At 38.2% G+C, this 23,472-nt stretch overlaps 1 protein-coding gene across 1 annotated transcript in view; it reads right to left on the reverse strand.

Annotated features, from left to right (window-relative positions):
- Positions 1-1,931: 1,931 nt before the first annotated feature.
- UBE3C (ubiquitin protein ligase E3C) overlaps positions 1,932-23,472 on the reverse strand; it is an 82,841-nt gene continuing 61,300 nt past the window's right edge. Inside the window, exons 19-23 of the mRNA XM_087730039.1 lie at positions 19,426-19,638; positions 10,900-11,088; positions 10,736-10,802; positions 9,715-9,845; positions 1,932-3,943 (exon numbers count right to left, since the gene is read on the reverse strand). Coding sequence (XP_087586165.1) covers positions 3,773-3,943; positions 9,715-9,845; positions 10,736-10,802; positions 10,900-11,088; positions 19,426-19,638 — 771 coding nt within the window. The 3' untranslated portion in view covers positions 1,932-3,772. The remainder of the gene's footprint in view (positions 3,944-9,714; positions 9,846-10,735; positions 10,803-10,899; positions 11,089-19,425; positions 19,639-23,472) is intronic.

A 23,472-nucleotide genomic window follows, 5' to 3' on the forward strand; every position in this document is an offset into this window, starting at 1 on the left:
TTCACAAAAGCAGAAGTCAATAAAAATATAGATATCCTGATCAGTTTTACAGACCGTGTTCATTTCTTCTCTCCTTCACTGACAGGCAAAGCATCATGAAAAAAATACTAACAAGCATTTACATCACAAACCATTATTAACACAGATTCATGTATATGAGCAAATGCTTTAAAGTTTTTGCATATAATTATAAATACAAAATAAATTACAGCCCCAACAAAACATTCCAAGAAAAACAGCTCGCTTGTTTTTTCCTTTTTGTTTCTGTGCTGTACTGCGTTTCAGTGGTGAAAAGCATACTTGCCGTCTCACTGGCATTTAACAAATAGTTTTTGGTTTAAACTGAAATTTAGCATGAGCTCACTGTACTCCTTCAAGTGTTTCCTTTGAATTCCAAACCCCTTTATGGGTCAAATTAGGATGTTTGTGCTAGACTACTCAAGTGATGCCAAAAAAACTGTCCACATTGCTACTAATAGCATCAGGAAGCTCTTCTTTTTTTTTTTTTTTTTTTAAATTATGGAGCACCCCACACAAAAATAACTGAAGATATCCTTGTTGTCCGAATCAAACTTCTGTCAGCTCAGTGTTTACGCACGAAACTGGAGCCAAATCTTTCCTCTTTTGTAGACGTAAATTCTCCCTAGAAATCACAAGTGAGTTTTGTGAAATTTATACAAGTCTGGCTTTCAAGACTATGATGGAAGACAACCGAGATTAAGGAAGTAGGCCGATCATTTCTGGTTTGGTTAGCTTTGGGGGGTTTTTTGGGCGTTTTGTTGTTTGGTTTTTTTTTAATCCAGCTCGTAGGACGAAACCCACATCTGGAAAAACTCTTACCGAGATAAACAGACCAAGTGCTAATTTTATTTTTTTATTCCGCTTTTATGCTTTTTAACTTTGGAGAGATGAAGAATTTGCGACCTCTTCCATCATAAAGATAAACCTTGACAAATGTTTTTTTTTTTAAAACAGGTTACAAAATTATAAAACAAAAATTATTTGAAAATAAAAACCAAACAAAATGCTGTCATTTTTCAAAAAGCAAATACTGAACTAGGAGGACGGAACACTGAAGTACAGAAATTGACTTTAAGGAAGGGTTGCCTTGCACAGAAAACAACCCCAAACCCATCATTATTACTGCTATAATTCTGATGATCAAAATCTACAATAATATTTCAGGTTACTTGCATGCAAAGTGCTTCCTGCCTCTGCCTACCTGAGCTCTGGGAGCATCACAACTGGGAGAGAGTTCGCTCTTCTTTATTAAACAGAAAATCCATTTTCATATATAAACAATGCTTGCTACGCAAGAGCTACGAGAGATCATTGAGACCACCGAGCTCCTCAGGACATGGCTACCTATACCTATATTATTTCTCATACCTTTATCTCCTGTTCCTTAAAGTATCCAGCAATAGATCATTGAAAAGCAGGGACTCGCACTTCATCCTGACTACACGAAAGCAGCTGACCGTCAGAACTGAAAGCAGCCATTGCCAAAGGAAAGCCCTGCCCTCCTCTTACCGCAGTCTGAATACCGACAGTGGGGTAAGCTGTCGCAGCACAGATGGTCAACTGACCACCTGCAGAATGAAATCTAGGCTACAATCCCACTGACGTGAGTACCTCAGAATCTCATACTTAATGTACAGAATATACAAAACAAGATCACCGAGTACTACATACTGAAGAAAGAAAAAGTCAGAGTATTTTCAGCAAGCTCAAATTCTCTACTGCAGTTTTCTGCAACGGTGTGATCCTTGCAGTGACACGACTACACCTATCTGCAACTCACGCTTCCCCCAGCCGACCCGCTCTGCTGAACCTGCGTTCACGGTAACAGGCAGGAAGAGCGTCCACTGTCTCCTTCGACAAAAGCAGAAAGCATACATTACCGGTCATGACTACTTGGCATGACTCCAACGCAATCTTCAAAATAGGAACATTTAATAGAAAATTTAAATTTAATTTTACAAAATACAGATACTACACTACCCAATGTGGCAAAATAATGGAATTGAAAAATAATTTCAAAATATTTAAAGCATTAGGTTCTAAAATAAATAATGCTATGTAAAAGAAGTGTCCAGGTTTTGCAGTTAGGAAGAGGCAGTTCCACTATTACTGATCTCTTTTTCAACTTCTTTACAAGTTCCATAATTTATGTAGAAAAATATACAAGAAAAGAATTTTGGGATAAAGAATAGGTTGGGTATGTAACATTTAACATAAATAAAAAGCCTAAAGCAAAACCAAAAAGAAAACCAATCGTTTTATTTCTGTACATCAAGACTACAAATAGTATTTTAACACTTCATTTATTACCCAAATTAAGAAATTATACATTTTTATATGGTTACTAGTAAACATCTTAAAATCACTCAGTTTCCCCACATTTAAAAGGATATTGCTGGTTACTGCTTATTAAATATGAAATCCAACAGAGTTTCCAGTAACAGCAAAATATTTTTTTGCATAAGAGATGAATACAAATTTGATTGTAAATTTTGATGATTTAAAATATAAAACTAAAGTTCAGAGGGATGCACTTACGAATCTTACGGTTTGAGCTATAATTCCTTTTTTAACTTGACTGCAGTTTGCATACGAATACCCAACGATGTGCCTACTACTAGAGGATCAGATCCTTCCGTATGAAAGCAATTTTTTTCCCAGATATCAAATTCTATTAAGCAGCATATTCCCACCTACTTTCCTTAGCAGAAATACTGCAGGCGGATGGATATAAAAGCCGTTTAATCACAAAAAAGTAATGAATTTGACTAGTGTCTACAGCACAGATACGGTATTTAAGATGGAAAGAAATGATAGGGAAAAGGAATGTGAACACCACAGGCTTCAAATATAAAAGATAAAGCCTGATAACTTTGGTTCAAATAATTTTAATAGTTGTTACATGTATATTTTTCCAAAGTGATGACTGTTGTATGTACTGTGTATGCAACAGGAGTCTGATACATTTAAAAAAAAAAATCTGTACAGGCACAAAAGACAGAAAGAGAACAGAGAAACCACGGAGAGTCACATCCGTTCACGACAGTGTTCAAGTGATAATGACGCAGCCAAAGGTTGAACTTAAAATAATGCGAATCTGATTTCTCCACTGTATTTCAGAAAGCACACATGGAATATTATAAACATTTTATCTCAGTGCCTACCATCTTGAGGGAAGGTAGTATAAACAAAATCAGTTCTGCAACAACTATGATTTGTAAACCATTCTACAACGTAAGTAAAGATGTTAGGTTATCGGTAATGAGCATTTTCATCCCCTCAGTTCTGGGATATCTGCAAACATCTGCTTCACTTCCATCTAAAAGATTAATTACAGGATGTTAGCCCTGTCTCACCCCAATGTGCTGCACGGTACACAACTTTATTGCCAGTTTGTGAAATTATTTCTGTTTGAACAGCAGAAAGCCAAAGCTTCATCTTTGGTTAATTTCACTGAGATGTCACTGTTCTTTAAATGTGCTCTTTCTTCGCATAAACACAGCAAACAGCCACACTGCACACGGCATTCATTGTTTTGAATCATAAAGCAGTGTCAATGTAATATTAATTAATGAAAGCTAACTAAGAAATCGTGTTTAAAAATGAAACCTATTTGAGGGCATTTGATAAGACACAAGAGCTGCAGAAATCTAGACAGAATTCCCTTAGAACTGCTTGGGTATGGGTGCTGCTTATAGAGTAGGCACTGGTTAGCTCCTCTGCAGATCGTCCAAATAAGCATCGGTTCGACTCAGCTTAATTCAAATCCAGCAGCACATTCAATGGCATAAAGAAGCTTGCTTCGCATAAGATTTTCGTCATAAAACTCAGGAAGCTTCAGCAAGTTCATGCAGGTACTGGCAGTGGGTAGCCTGTCTAAATCAGATCCTCCGTTGTGAATGCAAAATGCAGGATATAACTCCTGAAAAACGCAACAGGAAAAACGTATCAAAAATACATGCAAGCCAAAACCTACCCCGTAACAGCTGGCACGGACTTCTAGGAAATAAATCATTCGATTCAGCCTGTCACAATGACATACTCAAATAGCATTTTCTTTCCTTCCCGGTGGCCCCAAAAGCACTCTTCACTTGTGTGGTGCCTCCCTCTACCGTATCCCCACCAAGATCCATTAATTTTTGCAAAACACAAAGCAATTTACTTGGTTCTAAGGAAAAAATAATAATGTTATTGTTCATACACTCTATTCTGCAAATTCATGACGCTACAAAACCAGTGAAACACAAAATGGAAAAAGTAAAACAGCAGCATCCAAGAAATTTTTTGTTGGATTTGGGAGAAACAACTGGGATTCGCAACTTCAGACTCTCCTTACAAAGCCTCCCAAGTGCCCACGGGTGCTGTTCATTCTGTAGGAACAGGGAAACGCCGGGCTCCCGCTGCACTGCGGTTTTCTGACAGTGAGATACAAGCTGAACACAGGGAGCAACAGACCCCGAGCAGTAACGGGGGTAAATGGAAAAGGCTGTTCTGATGTGTTTGAATGACACAGGATATTGTCACTGTATAATGACACGGCTTCTTCTGAGAATTATACTTTCTGGTTTTTTCTTTCCAGGCAGGGAAGGCATCGTTTCTGTAAACACAAGAATCCCAGCAAAGGCAATTTTGCTCTAGCTAATGAAGTGATGTGCTATGCCAGTTACAACATTCTTCTGTTAGAGTTTAAAAGTATTCCAATTTTATGCACAAATTCTAGATGAGCATTTACTTGTCATGTTAAAGCGATGCTCTGAGGAGAAAGAGGATGAGTGACCAGATCTAAGAATAAATTTGATAAAGTTTAGTACTACATCATTTCTTTCTGTGACATCCAAAAAAAAAAAATCCCCAACAAATAAACAAACCGACCACGATCAAATATACCCTTTCAGGGTTTTTTTCCTAGAGCTTTAGTTTGTTAGCATACCCCAGATATGTAAAATAAATTCAAGTGGATGCGTATCAAGCCATCATTCTCCTTCTGCTCACCACAATATACAATGATATTTTCTTTGTTAAAATCAATCGTCTGATCCAATGCTAAAGGCATTTCTTGCCCTGAAGGCATTTCTGTCTAAACTAGTCTTTCAGCAAGCCTACAATTTATGAATTTCAAGACGAGCAGTACTAATGACTTCGGTGGATCTGCTCATGTGCAAGCTTAAGCAAGCATTTACACTACCATGGTCTAGAACTCTGCATCAAGAGGTACTTTATATTCTCCAAATACAAATCTAACTTTATTTAAAGCAATTACACTTCGTGTTTCTTCACAGTGATTCTAAAGTCACTCGGCTGTTTTGGGGATGATACTGATGTGCATAGTGAGTCTGTAATGATATAAACTTGTCAAACCCTGATTATTCTTCTGATGTGACAACTCTTGATCCGAGGCAAAGACTTTTAAGACATTTTGTATGTAATATTTAATTGTTTTACTAAAATCTGATTATTTTTTTTCTCCTGAGAAAGAGTATAGCGAAAAATATATTTGTTACCTCTAAAGCACTGCTTTTGCTGGCAAGAAAGTATTCATTTTATCAAATGCTTGCCTGAGGTAAAACAGTTCTGATTTTAGAAACTGGAAAAAAAAACCCAGCTCCAAAGGCAAAAGGTCAATGAGTTTCTAAGCTAAATTATTGTTCAAATGGAGGCCTTAAAAGTATTTCATGGCTAAAATGCTGCATTTTTAGTGTTCCTTTCAAAATGCTAATTGAATTCCCCTACTTCAGCTTTAAAAATGGAAAAATGAAGTTCTAAATTGAAATGTCATGCCAAGGGCACCATTTGTTGCATAATTAAATACCGTACAGCGGGAAACTGCAATAGTTTGGAAGTGAAAAGTATCATCAATTTATTATGTGACCTGATTGGAACTTAACAATTTTCAACCACGCTTTAATGATTTTTTTTTTTTGGTCCGTAACAATCACATTTATTAAACTTATTAAACTTTAATTAGCTTTAGCAAATGTTATTCTGAGTCTGAATCTGGCAGTGAGAGTTCAAAATTTTTAAATGATGCAAAGCTAGACTGTGCTCTCTATAAGCCATGAATGTCAAGACATTTCCCTATCTTAAATTAACATGCACTAGCTTTAAGAAAACCTGAAGGTTCCACAATATAATGCATACAGAAGATTTCAGAGTGAGAACCAGAAATTGCTTTCCTCTCAGAAAAATGTAGTACCCATATTAAAACCGTAAACAAATTCTGAAGATAGTTTGTGTTAATGTCTACCATCACCATAAACCTATTCAGACAGTTACTTGGCTGGTAATATTCAGCACTCGGCAGCGTCGCACTCTTCACCTTCAAAGCTCTGAACACCACGCTTGTCACAGGCTACCAAGACATCACTGCTGATGACAACACTAATCACCCGCTTCCTTTGCTGGCAAACCCCCGGTTTGTTGGTAAATCCGCGTGAACAAGATACTACTGCAAGCACCGCGCAAGTACTGGCCCTCTCGGTGCTGCCCAGCAAAGCAGCAGGAATGCCTTTCCACTCCGCTTTTTGTTGCCAAGGCTGCTGCATGGGGCTGAGCTTGCAAGCCCGTTGTACTTTTAACTTATTGCTATCATGCTGAAAATTTGATGACTATTTTACTTCCATTTTTTCCTAGCCAAGTACGTTAAAGTCACGTTGCAGCCTGCCTCCCAAGCACACACGCAAACTTCAGCCTTCCACATTCGGCTTCGCTACATCCCATTTCTAATGTGTCACTGTCAGCCTTAATATTTTTAGACTTTTGATTCACTTTCTCCCTCTCTTCAAATGTCACGCCGGCTACCTCAACGCTGGGCACCTACCTCTGCATTTCCTCTCCCCCCTTGTAATTAAAAAGGATGACGACAAATGGAGACTTCTCTTTACTTTGTTTCCACCCAATTGTTTCCCAGTTCTCCCCTCATTACAGGACTGACGTGCACTGTTCCATCTCGCTCCCATCCCACAGGTTTCGAATCGTTCTTCCCCCTGTCCTACAAAATCCCGTTTGTTGCCAGAGTACTGTACAGTGATATTCACACAGACTTGGATAAATGCTTGCAGGCTTTGAAATAATCACTCCCACAAATCAATCAGTGAATGCCCTAGATGGGATTCACGTGATTAAGCAGCCATCTCCGCTGTCTCCACATCCAAACCTAGTCACCCCAGGCTCTCTTTACTGTTAAAGGGGATCTAGCTAGCTAGCATGTTTTGTGGAATCTAAGACATGATTCATTTCATCCTGAAGCAGACACGCAGATAAATTACCAACTGGAAGTGCTCATTCCTCTCCTAGGTGCCTGTAAAAGGAGCGTCGCTGAGCTATAGCTATTTAAGTTGGAGGATACGCTGCCTACCCACGTGCTACCAGCACCACGCTTGCTGCAGCAGCTGAAGGGACTACGCAGAGGGCGAGGCTGCAGAGAGGTTTACAGAACGGCTGTACCAGAGGGAGGTGGGAATGATCACACGCTGCAACGGCAGTGCTGCATAGCCGTATCAGCTTAGAGTGAAATGGGCAAATACACGAAAGGGCTGAAGAGGGAGGAGAACGTGAGGTTGCAGCAGAAGGGGAGAGATGGAAGTCAAGGGCAAAGGGCCACGATTCCCTGCAGCAAGTGGCGCTAGAAACAACTCTTCCACTTCAAAATTGCTCTGCAGCCTGAAAAAAAAAAAAGCTGTTTAAGCTACTGGGAGTATTCGTTCATCACCTCTAGCAACTGATCCACGTACTACTCTGTGTGACAACCCACGTATGCGTTTGTATATCCTAAATCATCCCAGTGTCAGAGGTCTGTGACTGAGACCACTGGGATTTCAATACTGGAGTGTCTTCTTGTTTGTTTTCCAGAGGAAAACTGTATTTATGAAAAAAGTATATCATCAAAAGTCTGGAAATTCTAGAATGAATTCTGTTTAATTCAGTAAGAGAAAAACAGTGATAACTACTACAAACATCTAAGTTGTGTGTGTGGAAGAGGAAGGTGGGGGTTTTCTTTCATGTTTTACTTCCGATATCTTCAGCATATGTCACCCCAGGACACGTCACAGGAAAGGGCCCAATTCCTACAGCTGAGAAGAAATTCTTCTAGCATTTGCCTTTCAAGTATTTTTTTAAATGCTGATAAAAAAAACCCAAACAAACAAAACCGTCAAACTCCCCCACCAGAATGAACTTTTCACAGTACGATTCAAGAAAAAATTGTGCAAAATTCCACGTCTGTTGTTTCTACCTCCAGACTATTATTTATATCTGGATTCCTTGTTCCTATGTAAAATGTCAGTATCTGTCCCTGAAGTATTTCTATGAGAAAACGTTCATTCAACACCACTTATTTTACAAAACAGCTAATTAACCTTCGGGTCTTACACAATACCTACATTCATTTCTTATAGGTTCATCCACCTATTTTACCTAATAAATGTAGGAAATTAGCTACTATCCTCTGCTAATTAAATATTGTATCTGAGTACCTTATAATGTGAAAATTTACTAAGTGCATGTACTCAAAATTTTGTTTAGCAACAAATCTTATTCTTACTTGTAAGGAACTGGATGATGCAATGCCTATATTTGTTCTATATAAGCCCACTTTTGTAATACTTTTACTAAATAGTACAACAGTAAACATGCTGTTGACCCCTGTACTAAAGGTGATGGTGTTCGCTATGAAGCAATGTATTCTTTTATTTTCTGACAGAAAAGCATTGAATGTTCCCACATTTTAGAGGAAATTAAGTCCACGGCTGGTTCTTTGCCAGAATTTTGCAGCCCAGCTGAAACTCATGGGTAGAATCATAGAATCGTTAAGGCTGGAAAAGACCCTTAAGATCGAGTCCAACCGTTAACCCAGCACTGCCGAGTCCACCACTAAACCATGTCCCTAAGCACCACATCTACCTGCCTTTTAAATACCTCCAGGGATGGAGACTCAACCACTTCCTGACTGCCCTTTCGGTGAAGGAATTCTTCCTAATATCAAGCCTAAAGCTGCCCTGGCGCAGCTTGAGGCCGCTTCCTCTCGTCCTATCGCTTGTTTCTAGGGAGAAGAGACTGACAGCCCCAATATCCCCAGAATTTAGTTTCAGAATGTCTTCAACTTGCCTCAGCCTCTCTTCAGTTTTACAAGCTGTAGGCAACAGTTTTCTTCATACTTAAGCTTCACTGTAAATAGCAATCTAAAGATAGCAGCAAAATATTTAGATACAAAGGGTAATGAGCTGTGACCCTATAAGCAGACAAATGGTAATTAGAAGGGAAGACAATACATCTCCCACTTCAAATGGTTAATTTAAGAGGTTCAAATCTAATAGCTGCCTTTATATTCGAAATCCTCTTTTGCCCAATTTAAAAGACATTATTCTTAACTCAATCTGTTCCTTGAAACTGGTAGCAATACTTCTGTACAGTAACATGAAATGGCAGTAAGGATCTTCCATGACAAAGAGTAAGCGCTCTAACCAACGTGGTTTTAGGCTCATCAAATTCTGCAGTTAGAATAGAAAAACAATAGCGCAGCATTTCATGAAATATTTTTAAACTATACTCATTACGCATGCAAGTGCAAACACTGAAGCTGTTTCTGTAGTCACAGTGGAACATTCTTCTCAAATTGTAAATACCTACAGACAAGAAAAGCTTGTCTCAATCTGCGGTATTTACAGGAGCTTGCCAGGAAGTCGGGAAGACATATACCTTAAACCCCAGAAGAGGAGGTCGAGAGCAGCTTGTTACAAACTTGAGTAGTTTGCGTTTCTCTTCATCAGTGAAGCTTTCTACAACCCTCCAGAATATTTTAATTACAGGATGGTCTGCTGTGTAGCCACCTATAATGAGATTTAAATGATTTACAGGTAGAATAGTTTTATGTAAGAAATAAATTCTTCAGAAAACCTAGCATCAATCTTGAAAAGCTTCGGGAAAATATTAAAACCTGCAGGCTTACGCTGCTGACTTCCAGTATCTATAGATCTCTTTGATCACTGCATTTTGAGTTTCTCCTTCATTGCTTACCTATGGCTACTATCTCCCGCAGCTTCTTAACTGCAGTTTTCTTCACTGAGTCCTATTTGTTTAGTTTAAATTAATTTTATTTAGTTTAGCACTTACCTCGTAACTTTGGATTACTGCCTTTTACTCCAAGAGTTTGCAAAATCTGCAAGACTCAGGACGTTATTTAACGAATCAGCTTACCTTGAGGTAAACTCAGGTGTGAACTGATGATATAGTAGCTACTTTTTTTATTACATTCATGACAAATGCAGGGAAAAAGGAAGTAAGACACCTTGCATTTCTCACAAGGAAAAAATATGAGCTCTCTCTTCAGGCTGTCTGAGAAATGGTAAGTATCTGAATGTGGTGGCAGAAACAGCCATCCCAAAGTCATTTGCAGGCTTATTTTCAGGGCAACCAGACACAACATCGACAAACATCCATTTAGAAACGGAATTACTTGTCCTCTAGTTATCTGGCTATAAACTTGTATTTCAGTGTATGATAAAATAAACTGCATACCTCTATCTCCCAGCATTTATAAAATTAGGTTGTAATTTTACCCAGTCTTCTGAAATTCAGGGCCGTCTAGAGAGTTTGGCCAAAGTTAGCATGAATGACCCTACAACCTTTTTTTTTTTTTTAAAAGCTAGTATAAAAAGCAGATTTATTTATTCCTGAGCCAGCCATAATACATTTTTTTATTTAAGTAAAATATACTTACCTGAATAATTTGTGAAAGATTTAAGGTCATCCAAACTAATAGGAACCTGGGCACCAGAAATCAGAACCTAACAGTGAAGGAAATTAGACAATTACATTACAGGCAAAAATTAGCATTTATTTCTGTTTAAAGCCATTGTTTTCTACAGTTTTAAGCAGAAGTACCTGTATTTCCTGTTGGTCAAACATTCGAAGCCATTCAAGATTCACAACATTGGCCAGCCCCTGACGGAAAGCAAGGCAATGCTGTCGAATTTGTTTGTTTAACCTGTAGTCTGCCACCAGATGGATGTACGCGATTCGGTTAGCGCTGGTAACAGGAATATCTTTTCCACCTGGCTTCAGCTCAACCACCTATAAACATAACCATTTTCATCATCTTCGTAAACTTTAATTCTGTGTGCTGTAACCATAAAATTGAACTGCAAAACATTCTAGTAAGTGATGTATATATTTAAAGTTTACTCGAATATACTAAAGAATATTCAACACAAGATAAAAGATTATGACCAGTTATTACTCATAGAGCACGTTCTATGGCATCCAGTTTTTAGACCTAGACCCGCAGCTGCTAACGCCGCTGACCACATGGCCTCGTGGTTTATTACCAGCAAGCAGATTCGGCAGAGTCAGAGCTCTTTTACAGGAGACAGAACGTAACACTAAATTCACCACTGCAAGTCGGACAGAAACTGAGGGGAAAATCTTCCCCTTGGCAAGCTCACCCCTGGCTTCGCTGATGCCCTGGAAGAGAGAGCAGCCTGTATAAGCACAGATCTCACACACAGCACCCTCCTTCCAGTTGGACTGGGAAAGCTGTGCTTCACTGGCGAGGCTCTTCTCTTAACTCTTTGGTGATTGTGGATTCTGCAGGATCACGTTATGGTAAAAGCAATGCCCGCTGAGTCAAAATTAAGATTCTGATACAAGCCTAATTTACAGAATGATAAGCATTCACAATTCCTACTGTTGAAAATCCAAGTTATACATGTTCAGGGCTTTCAACAAAAATAAAAAACAAGAACAAAAAAAAATCAAGCCTAAACCTTGTTTTTCTACTGAGAAGCTTTTGTCCTTCAAGTACACCAAGATACCTCAGCATGGAAGAATTTTTAATGGGGAAAAAAAAACCAAACCAAACCAAAAATCAAACCAAAGATACTGTAATTGCATCCAGGTATAAACCAGGCTCAATAGTAGTTGTTATTAAAATACTACTGGCCTTTACATATGCTACTCTTTACTACAAGATGATAATTTTGCTGAGTAGTAGCCAAATCTGAAGGGATTATTTGAGTACTAAGAAGATGATAAAAACCTGAAAAGCTGAGATATGGTCACCTTCTCAAGCCTTCAGAAAAAAAAAAAAGTTTGTTTTTTCTACACTCAGTCAGCAATTTTTTATTTGTTTTTGTTCTAAGTAACTCTGTATTTCAGGCTGTGGTAACGATCGCATCTTCAGAGCACAGAGAATTAAACACGTGAATAGCTTCTTTTGTAACGCGCTACCAAACAACGTGAGCTGTTCCAGTACTAAGCAAAATGCAAAGTGGTAAGATTAAAAATTTGCAGTGCTTTTGAGCATTCAGGTTTTTACTTGATTCATAGGTTTTTAAGGCCAAAAGAGAACATTAAGATCTGTGAATCTGACCTCCCAGATAACACGGGCCAGAGGATTCTGTCTGGAGATTCCTGTATTTAACTCAATAAATCCATAGACGAGTTAGAGCACATTTTTTAGAGAGACAGGCAATCCTGCTGTAAAGGCTCCATGTGATGGAGTATCTACCACTTTCCTTCATAAGCCAGAACAACTTGAATTGCAATAGGTGCTAAAAACGTGTCTTACTTCCCACTTTAATCCTTCAGCTGCAAGCTTCTTGATTTTATTACCCCTACAGTAACAAACCTCACCCATACCCTGCCACCTCTGGGTGGAGGTAGCACTGACTATGTTTAAGTCCTACTCCCTGAAGAATTAAGTAAAAAGAAGGTGTGTAGCTGACTATTTCACACCCTGCACACATTAGTTTGCTCTCTTCTGAGCAAGTCCCTCAACAAGAAGCATGGGGACAAGAGGCAGGAGAGCCTTCTTTGGGGTCTGCCCCTTGAGGAGCCTGGCATGCGACGCAGCCGGCCCGTCTAGGGGGTATCGGCCAGTAACTGTGCCACTGACCGGCCTGAGGGCAAGCATATTTGTACTGGTAAAGTCCACAAGGAGCATTAATAGAAGTACAGGACATGTTCCACACAGTGGAAACATCTGATGAGAAGGACCCTTGTGCTGCCCCTTTCTCCTCTGCTGCTGCAGGCAACAACGCAGCCTAGAAACGTACTGTGTTTCATCCCACTACGGTAGTTTTACTATTGTCACTGGAAAGTTAGCCAATAATTGGATTCATCTCATGATTAGAAACATCCTAATTTCCACTTCGAGTCCAATGGGTAAAGTTTGTTCATACCCGCTGTTCTTATTTCAGTATTGCCCTATAGTTTAACCAGCTCTTTACCTTCCTCCTCGATTACATCCACAGCGTATTGCTTCTGGGCAGCAACTTCATTAATGTTCCCAGAGACTTTTTCACCAAACTTAAGATAGGTCAAGTTCCTTTAATTTCCTCCTATAAAATACCTTTTTACAAAGCCTAACAAGATCAGAAAGTTTTCTCTTATTATTTAAATTCCTGTCCTCTGTAGTGCTACAAGATCAGAGCTACCATGATGTTCCACATGAACAGATCATTACTGAGACCTCAACACTGCTAATACTTTGCTACCTGCCCACTTACACATCTCTCTTGTTTTGCAGAACTGCAAACCCGTTCTTTTGTCAGTACTTCACTAAAAACAATTCCTCTCTTTGAAATACAAACACATGGAATTTGGCCACATTAAAGCGTATTTGTACCACCCAACTCATCAAGCTCCTTTTAAGAATACGGACACCAACAATAAGCTAACTAATAGTTATTATTCCATTTGCATACAGTAATTTCTGTGACCCCACTATTTACACACAGATTTACACACACTTCAGGCCTGAAGTGCCTGCCTTCCTAAAACAGCAGAAGGGAACTAGTGGCAGGGTGTTCTAGAAAACTGATGTGCTTTAAGATTCATCCCAGCACTAGCTGAAGTGAAACATCTAACCCTCCCTGTAGGTCAGCAAACGGAGATCAGGACACAGATTAATTTATGCTTATGTTTGCATTATAATAGTATTGTCTCCACAGCGGTCTAAGGATGCCGGCAAAGCTGTATTCATTCTATAATAAAACCTATTTTCTCTCCCTATAATGTTCTTCCTGCAAATCAGAGAAAAAAAAACCTGGTTTACTCTTTCTAACCACTATTTTTGTAAAATAGGAAAAAAATTAAAAAAAAATCCTATTTTTGCTTTGATTTTTATATTTTTCGGCAGCAAACCTTCATTTCTGATCCAGCAGCACTTCCGTAGCTCCCCCTCTTCCCCCCCGCCCTGCGTTGCCACAAGTAAGACTACAGCATTCAGTTAACTGCATTGCCTGGGGTTTTCCAGTGATCTAACTATCCGTTTTCAGGGTTTGTCAATCTGAGATTAATTCTACCACCGTTTTGTCAAAGTATCATCACAGTCTGAAACAAAGGGGCTAACGTAGCAGGAATAATAAATATATTATGCCACAAAGGCTAAGAAGGATGTAAAACAGAAGACAGAAAATGGTAACACTTGGGCTGGCAGTAAAACTATAGTAAGTGTAGATGCAGTTCACTTTTTATTCATTCGTTGTTTTCATGGCATTTTAAAGGGACTATTGTAGAATTGCCACTTAATTCTAAATGTCAGGGATGATTGTTGAAGAGTTCCTTTTCAAAAAGGCCACAACATGATTTCCAAAACCGAAAAAGATTGATCAGCTTGCAGTTTTATTTTTATCCATCCAATTTTCACCACTAGATGGTGCAAGATAGTTACACAAGATGGGCAAGAATAGAAAACTTGCAGACTTGTGTCATCCCCTTATTTTCTATTTTGTAGATCTAAGTTAAAAAAAAACCAAATATTTTAACTTAGTTCATTATCAAAATCACATATTTTAAAAGCAATCAAATCATACATATTATTTAGGTAAGTATTCAGATCATTCAGACAATACCATAGATAATGGAATTTGATTCCATACTCACAAAGTATATCTTCAAAATGAAGGGGAAATATTAAAATGGGATATAGAAATCCCAACATTTTTAAAAATCTGCAAGAAAAGGTGCTTTGCATTTTTCACTGATGTGGACAGCAGCATTGCATTAGGCCTGTAACTGGAGGTTAGATACACGCGGAACTACAGCTGCATGCACTTACCATTTTCTTGGCTATAAATTCAATTGTATGTTTCTGCAAGTACATACTAAAAAAATGCACTCAACTTACATTTATATTATTATTTAAGAAAACCACCACAGTTTGTTAAAAAAAAAGTAAATCTCCATTTTATGTATGGTTGCAGTTCAAGTGACTGGTTCAGATGATCATTTTCAGCCATTGTATCTACTATTTTGAACATTAGCATAATAATGAAATAAATACACACCAAGAATCAGGAAAGCAGTGAATATTTGTCTAGCAGAATTCAGGGGATTTATCTTCTGGCTTACTGATAATAATCTGTCACACAAAGTCGCTTTGTAATGTGATTACAGGCAAGCAACGGCAAGTCTCTGTTGGTAGACAAACTTACTGCTAGCTGCTGCTCACACAGATCTGGCAGTGGCAGCTGCTTCGCAGGATAATAGAGAAAAAGGGAATATTTAGAGGGTAAAGAGGGAAATATTTTAGGAAAGAACAAGGGACCTGTCATCTGGGTATTCTTTTTTTGTGTATGAAGATGTAAGACGCAGTGCAATTTCAAAAAGCACTCTTATAGGTAGTCAAGAATGCTTACAAACTTGTTTTTAGGACAGATGAAAATATTTTATTTTTTCTCTTGGACTCTGATCGCTTTTGTTCACATCACCCCTCAAGTTCTGCCCGAGTCTGAAAACAAGCAGATAAAGGCTTGCTTTCTTTCCCTGTCATCTGCCTTCCAGATGTTGAGGCCGGAGTTCCAGGTAGGAGATTGCATTTGAATGCCTAAGAATGCATTTGCCGGCAGTGTTATAAATCTGCCCGAGAAGGATCAGCCTCAACTTAGATATTTTGCTTCTGAAAAACCTCCCAAATCATTCACCTAAGCCACTGTATCCTAGCAAAGAAGTTGCCAAGACAGAAACTTTCAGAGTTATTTTTAAGACTTCAGAATTTTCTCTCGGGGAAATTTAAAGGCAAAGAACTTTCCTTTAGTGAGTCAACGTATTTTCAGTAACAGCAATGACATTCACATCTGTTTTAAAAAGCCAAAGAAGGTGTCCTGACACCAGCTTCTATGCTATATGGATTTCATAGAAATCGCTGCCATATATATTATAGCGCTCTTCTGTGGATTTGTGCTTCTACGCTTATTTATGGAGTCTTTTGATATTCAGCTGTTCCCATCCATATAGTCTCAAGAATCAATGTTTGAGAAGAGTCGCTGGAGTACAGACTCTAACGTTTCTGAAGGAAGAGGAATATATGTTTGACTCTTCCTCTCTTCCCTTGGGCAGCCACAAAACTCACTTTCCCCATTGAGAGAGAGGAAGGAGGGAGCGAGGGAGGTCTGAAAAGAATAGGTATTTTCTTGAATTTGTTAACCTTACACTTACTATAAGCATTTTTTATAACCATCTTCTCACCATCTAATCTAGAAGATAAAAGGAAAGATAAAATCAATATACACAGCTACTCGAAGGCACCTGTAACTATAGGCTGACATTCTTTTGAGTCTTTTTTACTGGCACCATTTTATGCAGCAGATCCAACAGCTGAAGTCTAGGCTGGTATCACTGCATTAGATAGTTCTTTATCAAAAGCTAAAGCTATTTGGGGTTGGAAGATAAGGCTGATGGCATAGCTCCCCTAATTAGCAGGTCTAATGTGCAAATTATTAAGTACCTTTTTCAACTTCTGGTGAATGCACTTTGACAATAGTTTAATGGGATCTAAAAGCACATTACAGGAGTGGAATCAATACGTTGATAATAGAATTTCTACCTTCTACGACTGACAGAGGCGATAGAGCCCCTTTTGAATGTGTCTTTCATTGCAGATAATGCTTTTGTGCCACAATTGCTGGATGGACGCTGTCAGGAGGATAGCTATTTACAATGATAGATTTATGATGCATTTATTGGGCACTAATTTATTAGACACTAAAGTGGTTGTTTAGCTGAAAACTAGAGAGATAATGTACATTCAACATAAGGAGTGCAAATTAAGCTCTTTTCCCAAAGTGAATTAGCTAACAAAATGTATTTATCCATATGAGGTTTACCAAGGTAATGAAATGAAGTATAAAAAGTAACCTGGTGCATTAAACACGGAAGACAGTGACAAGAACCAATTAGTTCCGTTGAAGTACACTAACACCCAGTCTCATTAAAAGATGGTTACTACTTCACGGGTATAACGTTCTCCCTCCAAGTATAAACATAGCAATACAGCCCCAGAATATTTAATTTAACTTACATTTCACTTAGTTACTCAGAAACTCACTATTATATTTAATCTTTCTTTTAAAGTTATGACGAACAATCAAAAATCAAAAGTCTTGATAATGCTAGCCATAGGCCTTAGAGAATTTTAACGAACAAATTAGGCTTCTTGGCAAGAATGCAGTTCTTACAAGTTTTCGTTGCAGTAGGTAGAGCTGGCGACATCTCTAGCTTGGATCTCCCTCTATGTTATTTCTGAGCTTTTTCTCTTTTCTATGTCCTTCTACCTTACTTGTTGAGGTAGGTTCTAACTTCTGTGGCTAATTTTTGAGGACATACAGAGTAGATGTATAAAGTATGGAAACCACGACCTCTCCAGAAAATATTAGCTACTTTTCATTTTTAATTAGAGACTAAACTGCATTTGCATTAGCTGCGATCAACGAAACTATTACTTTAAGTACACTGAAATGAATGGCTTTAGAATATGAACAGACTTCCCCGCCCCCGAAAATCCTAGGGTATACTGGAAACTTCCATCTTGTGTGTTTTGCAACCTAGTAACCAAATACAGGGGTACTATAGAACTCAATTCAGTATCACCCACTTAACAGCACATGCGACAGCAGAGCAGGCGCCCTACTGTACAATACTGTACAACAGAGTAGGCGCCCTGAGAACATGCTTTCCGATACATCTGTATCGCATGCCTTTATTTCAAGTTTTTGAGTGTTTTTCTAAAGACAGTGCAGGTCAGAACTTTTTCATATAGGGAGTGCAACCCAGGGGGAAAAACAACATATGGCATATGTTTAATATGAAACATTACTTATATCAGGCAATTGTTGACTCTCCCTTTCAGTATGATTCAGGAACCCCAAATCTGAGGATACTATTTTAAAATGGTAATGCAATCCAGATTTTAGGATGTTCCAAAACGACAGGAAATGGATGACAGAAGAGTAAAGATAAAGTCCGACCTGATGCTGTTAAAGCAGAGGTCCTGGACATCAAGCTTGCTATGATTCAAGCAGCAGTAGGGAACTCAAGCTAACAATTCCCAGGACTAGCTGCTGCATCTCAGTTGGGGCGGCTGCTTCTGCAAGACGTGCGCAGCCCCAGGCTTCCCTGGTTTGCCAACAGGCGAACCCCAGAGAACCGCTTACCTCCTTTTATAGTCTCTGCTTCTGCCACAAGAAAGAAGGCCAAATTCAGATGCTGCTGCACGTCACAACATGGTCGGGTCTACTTTTTTGATCCAATTATTAATTAAATACCAGAATCAAGTACAAGTAGGCCATAAGTAGTACACAATTTTAAATCCTCAAAAATGAAAGAGGAAGCATGACAGAAGACTTTGAACTAAGGAGGTTAATTGTATTAGCACATAAAGGCACGCTTTTCAAGCTCTAGTGACATTGATTTTCTACTATGAGCATAAGCGATCTTTAGTACTCACAACAGCACAAATAAAAGCCATAATCAAATTATATAGCACAATTGCATTAAAACCTCATACTTAAGGACCTAATTAACTGGCCCTAACTAACTGCTTTTTAGAAGCACTGAACACCCATTTCTCCCCTCTGACTCACCTGGTGTCTCAGCCCCTCAAAAAACAAAAACAAAAAACAAGGAGGGGGTTAAAAAAATTAAGGTCTAACTTCAGGCCTTCTACTTTGAAAATTACAGCTAAAGGAGACAATGCTTATAAAGGGTCATTATTATTTAAACCCATTCTAATTTCTGATTCCAAAACCAGGCAGTACTTCTATAGTTTACGTATCATCTGACTTTTGCTATTATTTGAAGTTCGATCAAAGAAACAACATAAAATATTTTGTTCAAGAAATTATCTCAGGCAATAGAACTTTTCATGTATGACTGTTAGCAAATCATCACTATAGTTTGCGACTTAAAAGACCAAACCTTTAAGTCATCATCAAAAGTTATTTTTTTAAATACAAGATTAGTTACTTGTCTGCTCCAAATACTGAGTCAGAATCCCGATGATGCCTCACGACACATACCACATTTAACAGTTGTTTCCTATCACTTTTAAATTAAAACATGAAATAGCAGGGTTAGTAATGATTTATCAGTCATACATAGAAGAAAAAAAAAAGTGAAAGCCATTCTTACCTGTGCTTCCCCAAGGTCATTATTTACCACAGTGAAGTTTAGTCCAAGTTCTTCCACATCTCCCTCATAGCTCTTGAGAAAAAGCAAATTTTTGTACATTTCTGGATCTAATGAAGCTAAATGATGAATGTCAACATCAGCACTTGTCCCGAGTAATTTTGAGAGGAAAAAACTAGCAAATGGCAGCTCCACCAGCATATTTTCATAAAGAGCCTGAAAAACAATGCAATTAAAAGCACATTAGATTTTATTGTTGTACATGCAGGAATTCTGAAGGCTATTGTCTATTTCTCAACTTTTTGGTAATTCCTTCTTAATTTGCTGCCTGAACAGGATCTTCTGGTATGGTCATAGCCCAGATACTGCATGAATTTAAAAAAATTCATCCAAAGTTTGAAATTTGAATATTCTTGTGAAATACCAGGCTCCCAAATTTTACAAATTAATTATGTGGTGATTTAAAAGGTAAGGTCACTGCTTAGCCATCATTAATTTTCTTGTCCGAAGTACGATAGCAAACACAAGTGTATCAATTCAATAGATTGGCAGAAAAAGCAAAGTTTGCTAAAGGACACTGCAACTGCATCCAGCATGTCTTCCAAAAAAAGTCAGCATCTCTACCTCCATTACAATTGTCACAAGCAATATTTTTCCATTCATAGCAATATTTTTCCATTCATATGTAAAATAGTCTGCCCCTTAAAAGTAACCGTGTAAAACCAGTACATTTTAAACAAATCCAAATAAGCTATTTCTCTTGCATGTCATACAGATTCATTGCGGCGTATTTTTGGTGAATTCTGCTGCTTAATGGCATCATCGAATCATCCTAACTTCCAAGCCGAGAGCTTATCAGTTATGCCTGTATCACATAGCCAATCCTTCCTAAGCCTGACACTGTTAGACCCGTCAAAAGATTACTGAACCAAAAATGAGCCTAACCTAAATTTGCAGCCCTCGTGAAAATGTTACTGTAAACTGAGTTTCCTCAAGGATTTTCAAAAATGCACAAAACTCCAGCAATACCACTCTCGGTTGATCTACTGTATGACCACATTTCAATGTGACACAAAGCAACTTTGCATATTTTTCATACAATAAGTAACAACTTCTTGTTGACTGGAAGGAGAAAGTATTTATGGTAGCTCTCGAAAGAAGGAGAGATGGAAGCTTCAGAGCTAGAAAGAGAAAGCAAGACATCATTTAGAGAAAGCCTACATGAATAAAGGGAAAATAAAAGACCGTTGCCTTTAAAAAAATCTCTGAAACACGCTGTCTCTGCATAGCCTTTCCCATTGTCCGGTTTGTTTGCCACATCAGCGCCTCAAACAATGACAATCAAATCTCTACAGGATCATTAATATCACTGCCAAGCTGATCAGGAAAGGCATCATCAACATTAGCATTGTTTGTTCTCTTTTTACTCTTCAAGAGCAGTGTTTTGGCACTACTTAAATCCTCCATGATCTGCTGCAGACTTCGAAAAGGAAGCACAAAGAGCAAAAAAAGGAAAAAAGAATAAATGTAGCTGTAATCACTCAACGATATTTCAACAAAAACGTTAAGAAAAATCTACACAATTCCTTAAACTTTTGAAAGAACGTTTCTGTGAGGTGAGTTAGACCTTGCAGAAAGAATTGAGAATAACGAGTTCAAAGCCAAAGGGTGCATTATATTTAGAGCTGTATGATTTATTCAAGGTGTAGAAGTCGAAATCCTCATTTGTATAGTTGACTTTAAAAGCAAACTAGAGGGATAAATCATTAATTTGCAATGTATAAGGTCAGTGTTTGCTGTTCCTGCATTAGTAACAATAAAGCCATTGTAATTCCTTAAATATATCAAAGCTACCCGAATTTAAAATGGAATTCCATCTATGACTCATAAAATGTAAATGTAGAGGTGTAATTTTTTACACAAGGCAGGTTTAAGCCTTTAGAGCATTTAATATACAAGGACTAATAAATGATAGCACTAAAAACTATGATCACATCAGCTAAATGGATTATAAATTAAATTTCCATAATGTATGCAACTGAAATACAAATGTAGACATAAATCAAGGTATTTTCTAAACACAGGTTAATTACACAAATTCAAAACCTGTCTATTTTTTATGCAAAATAATCCACTTAGCATTTTTCAAACTGGTCTTAAGTCTTAGCCACTTGCAACACTTGATCCTAGAAGCCTATCAATAATTCCTTGTCAGGAAAAAACAGCAATAGGTATATTGAAGAAACTTGTATGTTATTTTTCAAGTGTCTGTCTTTTATGAGTGTTTATTGCTAGAAATTGTGCCAAAATGATTTGAAATAAAAAGGATTAATTATAGTAGAAGCTTTTTAATATAAGTGAGTGCAGCTGCAATGCAATTAATGCAAATTGTGACGCTATCAGGAAAATAAATGTGAACAACATCACTGGCTATTTCTGTTTGCTGCCAAGTAACTTCAGTAATTTACTACATTAAGAATCAATAAAAAAATAATGCATTTCAAATGCATCACTATTAATCTTCAGGTGCTTCCAAAGTGAACATTTATAACTTCATCTAAAACCTATATAAAGCACTGTTAAATAAACTAAATTGTGCAACTTGAGAATAACTTTAATTACTCCTGCTTCTCTTAGCTAAGTGATTGCAATATTAAAACCAAAGTATTTTTAGAAACAAGCCAAACAGTAGTGTTTTAATTAGTTTGAAAGTCAAGCTATCCTAATAAAGTTTAATAAAAAATGCACTAACGCTCCGGTAAATAAAATCATGATAAACTTTGGTTTTGTTTCAAAGAGGTAAATTACACCATTACAGCTCCAGCACTGTGCAGAGACGCTGAGAAATGCTGTGTACAATTCAATATGACTACATAAACTGAAACTTTATTTTTCAGTTTCAGTCTAACTTCCCTGTTTCCCAGTCAGCACAAACTGATCGAACTACCTGTTGCTGCCAAAAGATGCGATTCCACCCATTCCTGCCAGAGCGATGAAACAAATCAGCTTGCTGATTCAACTGGGTTTGTTTGCAAGTAGAGTAGTTGTATAGCAGAGGTTACACAAGCATTACAACATGCTGAATAAGGTTCAAAATTTGCAGATTATTTGTGTTGTGCTTTGTTTGGGGCGTTGGGTTTGGGGGGGGGGGGGGGGTGTTGGTGGACACAGCACAGACACTGTTTGAAGTTGAGCTTTCCTTCAAATCAGAATCAGATCCAGCTCACAGCTATGGCTGTAACTGGGCAGGAACAGCAAGACCATTTGTTTCAATGGGAGCACAACCTCACAGCAGCCAGGTGCCCATGGAAGTCCACCCTGATGGCTAGTTTTCTTACTGCAGCTAATCTAATGGCCAAAAGCGGAGATTCACTCCTCTCTTCTCCCTTAGTGAAGTGTCTTGGGGAGCTATAAATTATCTGATTTTAAACTTAGTTTTCTGCCCATTCAAGTCTCTGGACTGGCCTTCTGCAATAACAACATCGAGAAGGCAGGAGCCCAGCATCAGTGGCAGACAGGAGAATGATGACCACCTCTTACAGAGGTAACCAGCTGTCAGGTTAATTAGCTGCAACACGAAGCTGCACCCTTAGAATATACTTACATATATACTTCAGTACAATATAAGGTCACACTCTCCCCACAGCAGCAGTCCTCTTTTTTCCTCCAGCAGCCAATGAGCAACAACACTGATGGAAGAAACTGGCTTGCTCTTGGAGGGAGGTGACTTCTGTTTGATTGTAAGTCAGAAGTACCTGTTCATTCACTACTTCAAGACATCAAAGCCAGCAAGCTTAACCAGTATATATTTTAAAACTAATCTCTTCTCAGAATTCAAGTACTCTCACCCTTTGGCAAGTTCCCTCTAACTCCTATGGTCATCACCTATGGGACCAATGCCATTCTGTGATGAATTCTGAGAGTTCACGTTCCAAACTCTCCTCTCTAACGAGCCCCTTACTTGACTTCATTGTCTCTATCCTGCAGTCCCATACGCTGCAACTGACTTACATAAAGCAAAAAACCCAGATAGGAAGTCATGAAAGGACC

This window comes from Nipponia nippon, unplaced genomic scaffold (genome assembly GCF_047370975.1).
Source record: "Nipponia nippon isolate SJK-2023a ecotype South Korea unplaced genomic scaffold, ASM4737097v1 scaffold_1, whole genome shotgun sequence".
Lineage (NCBI taxonomy): Eukaryota > Metazoa > Chordata > Aves > Pelecaniformes > Threskiornithidae > Nipponia > Nipponia nippon.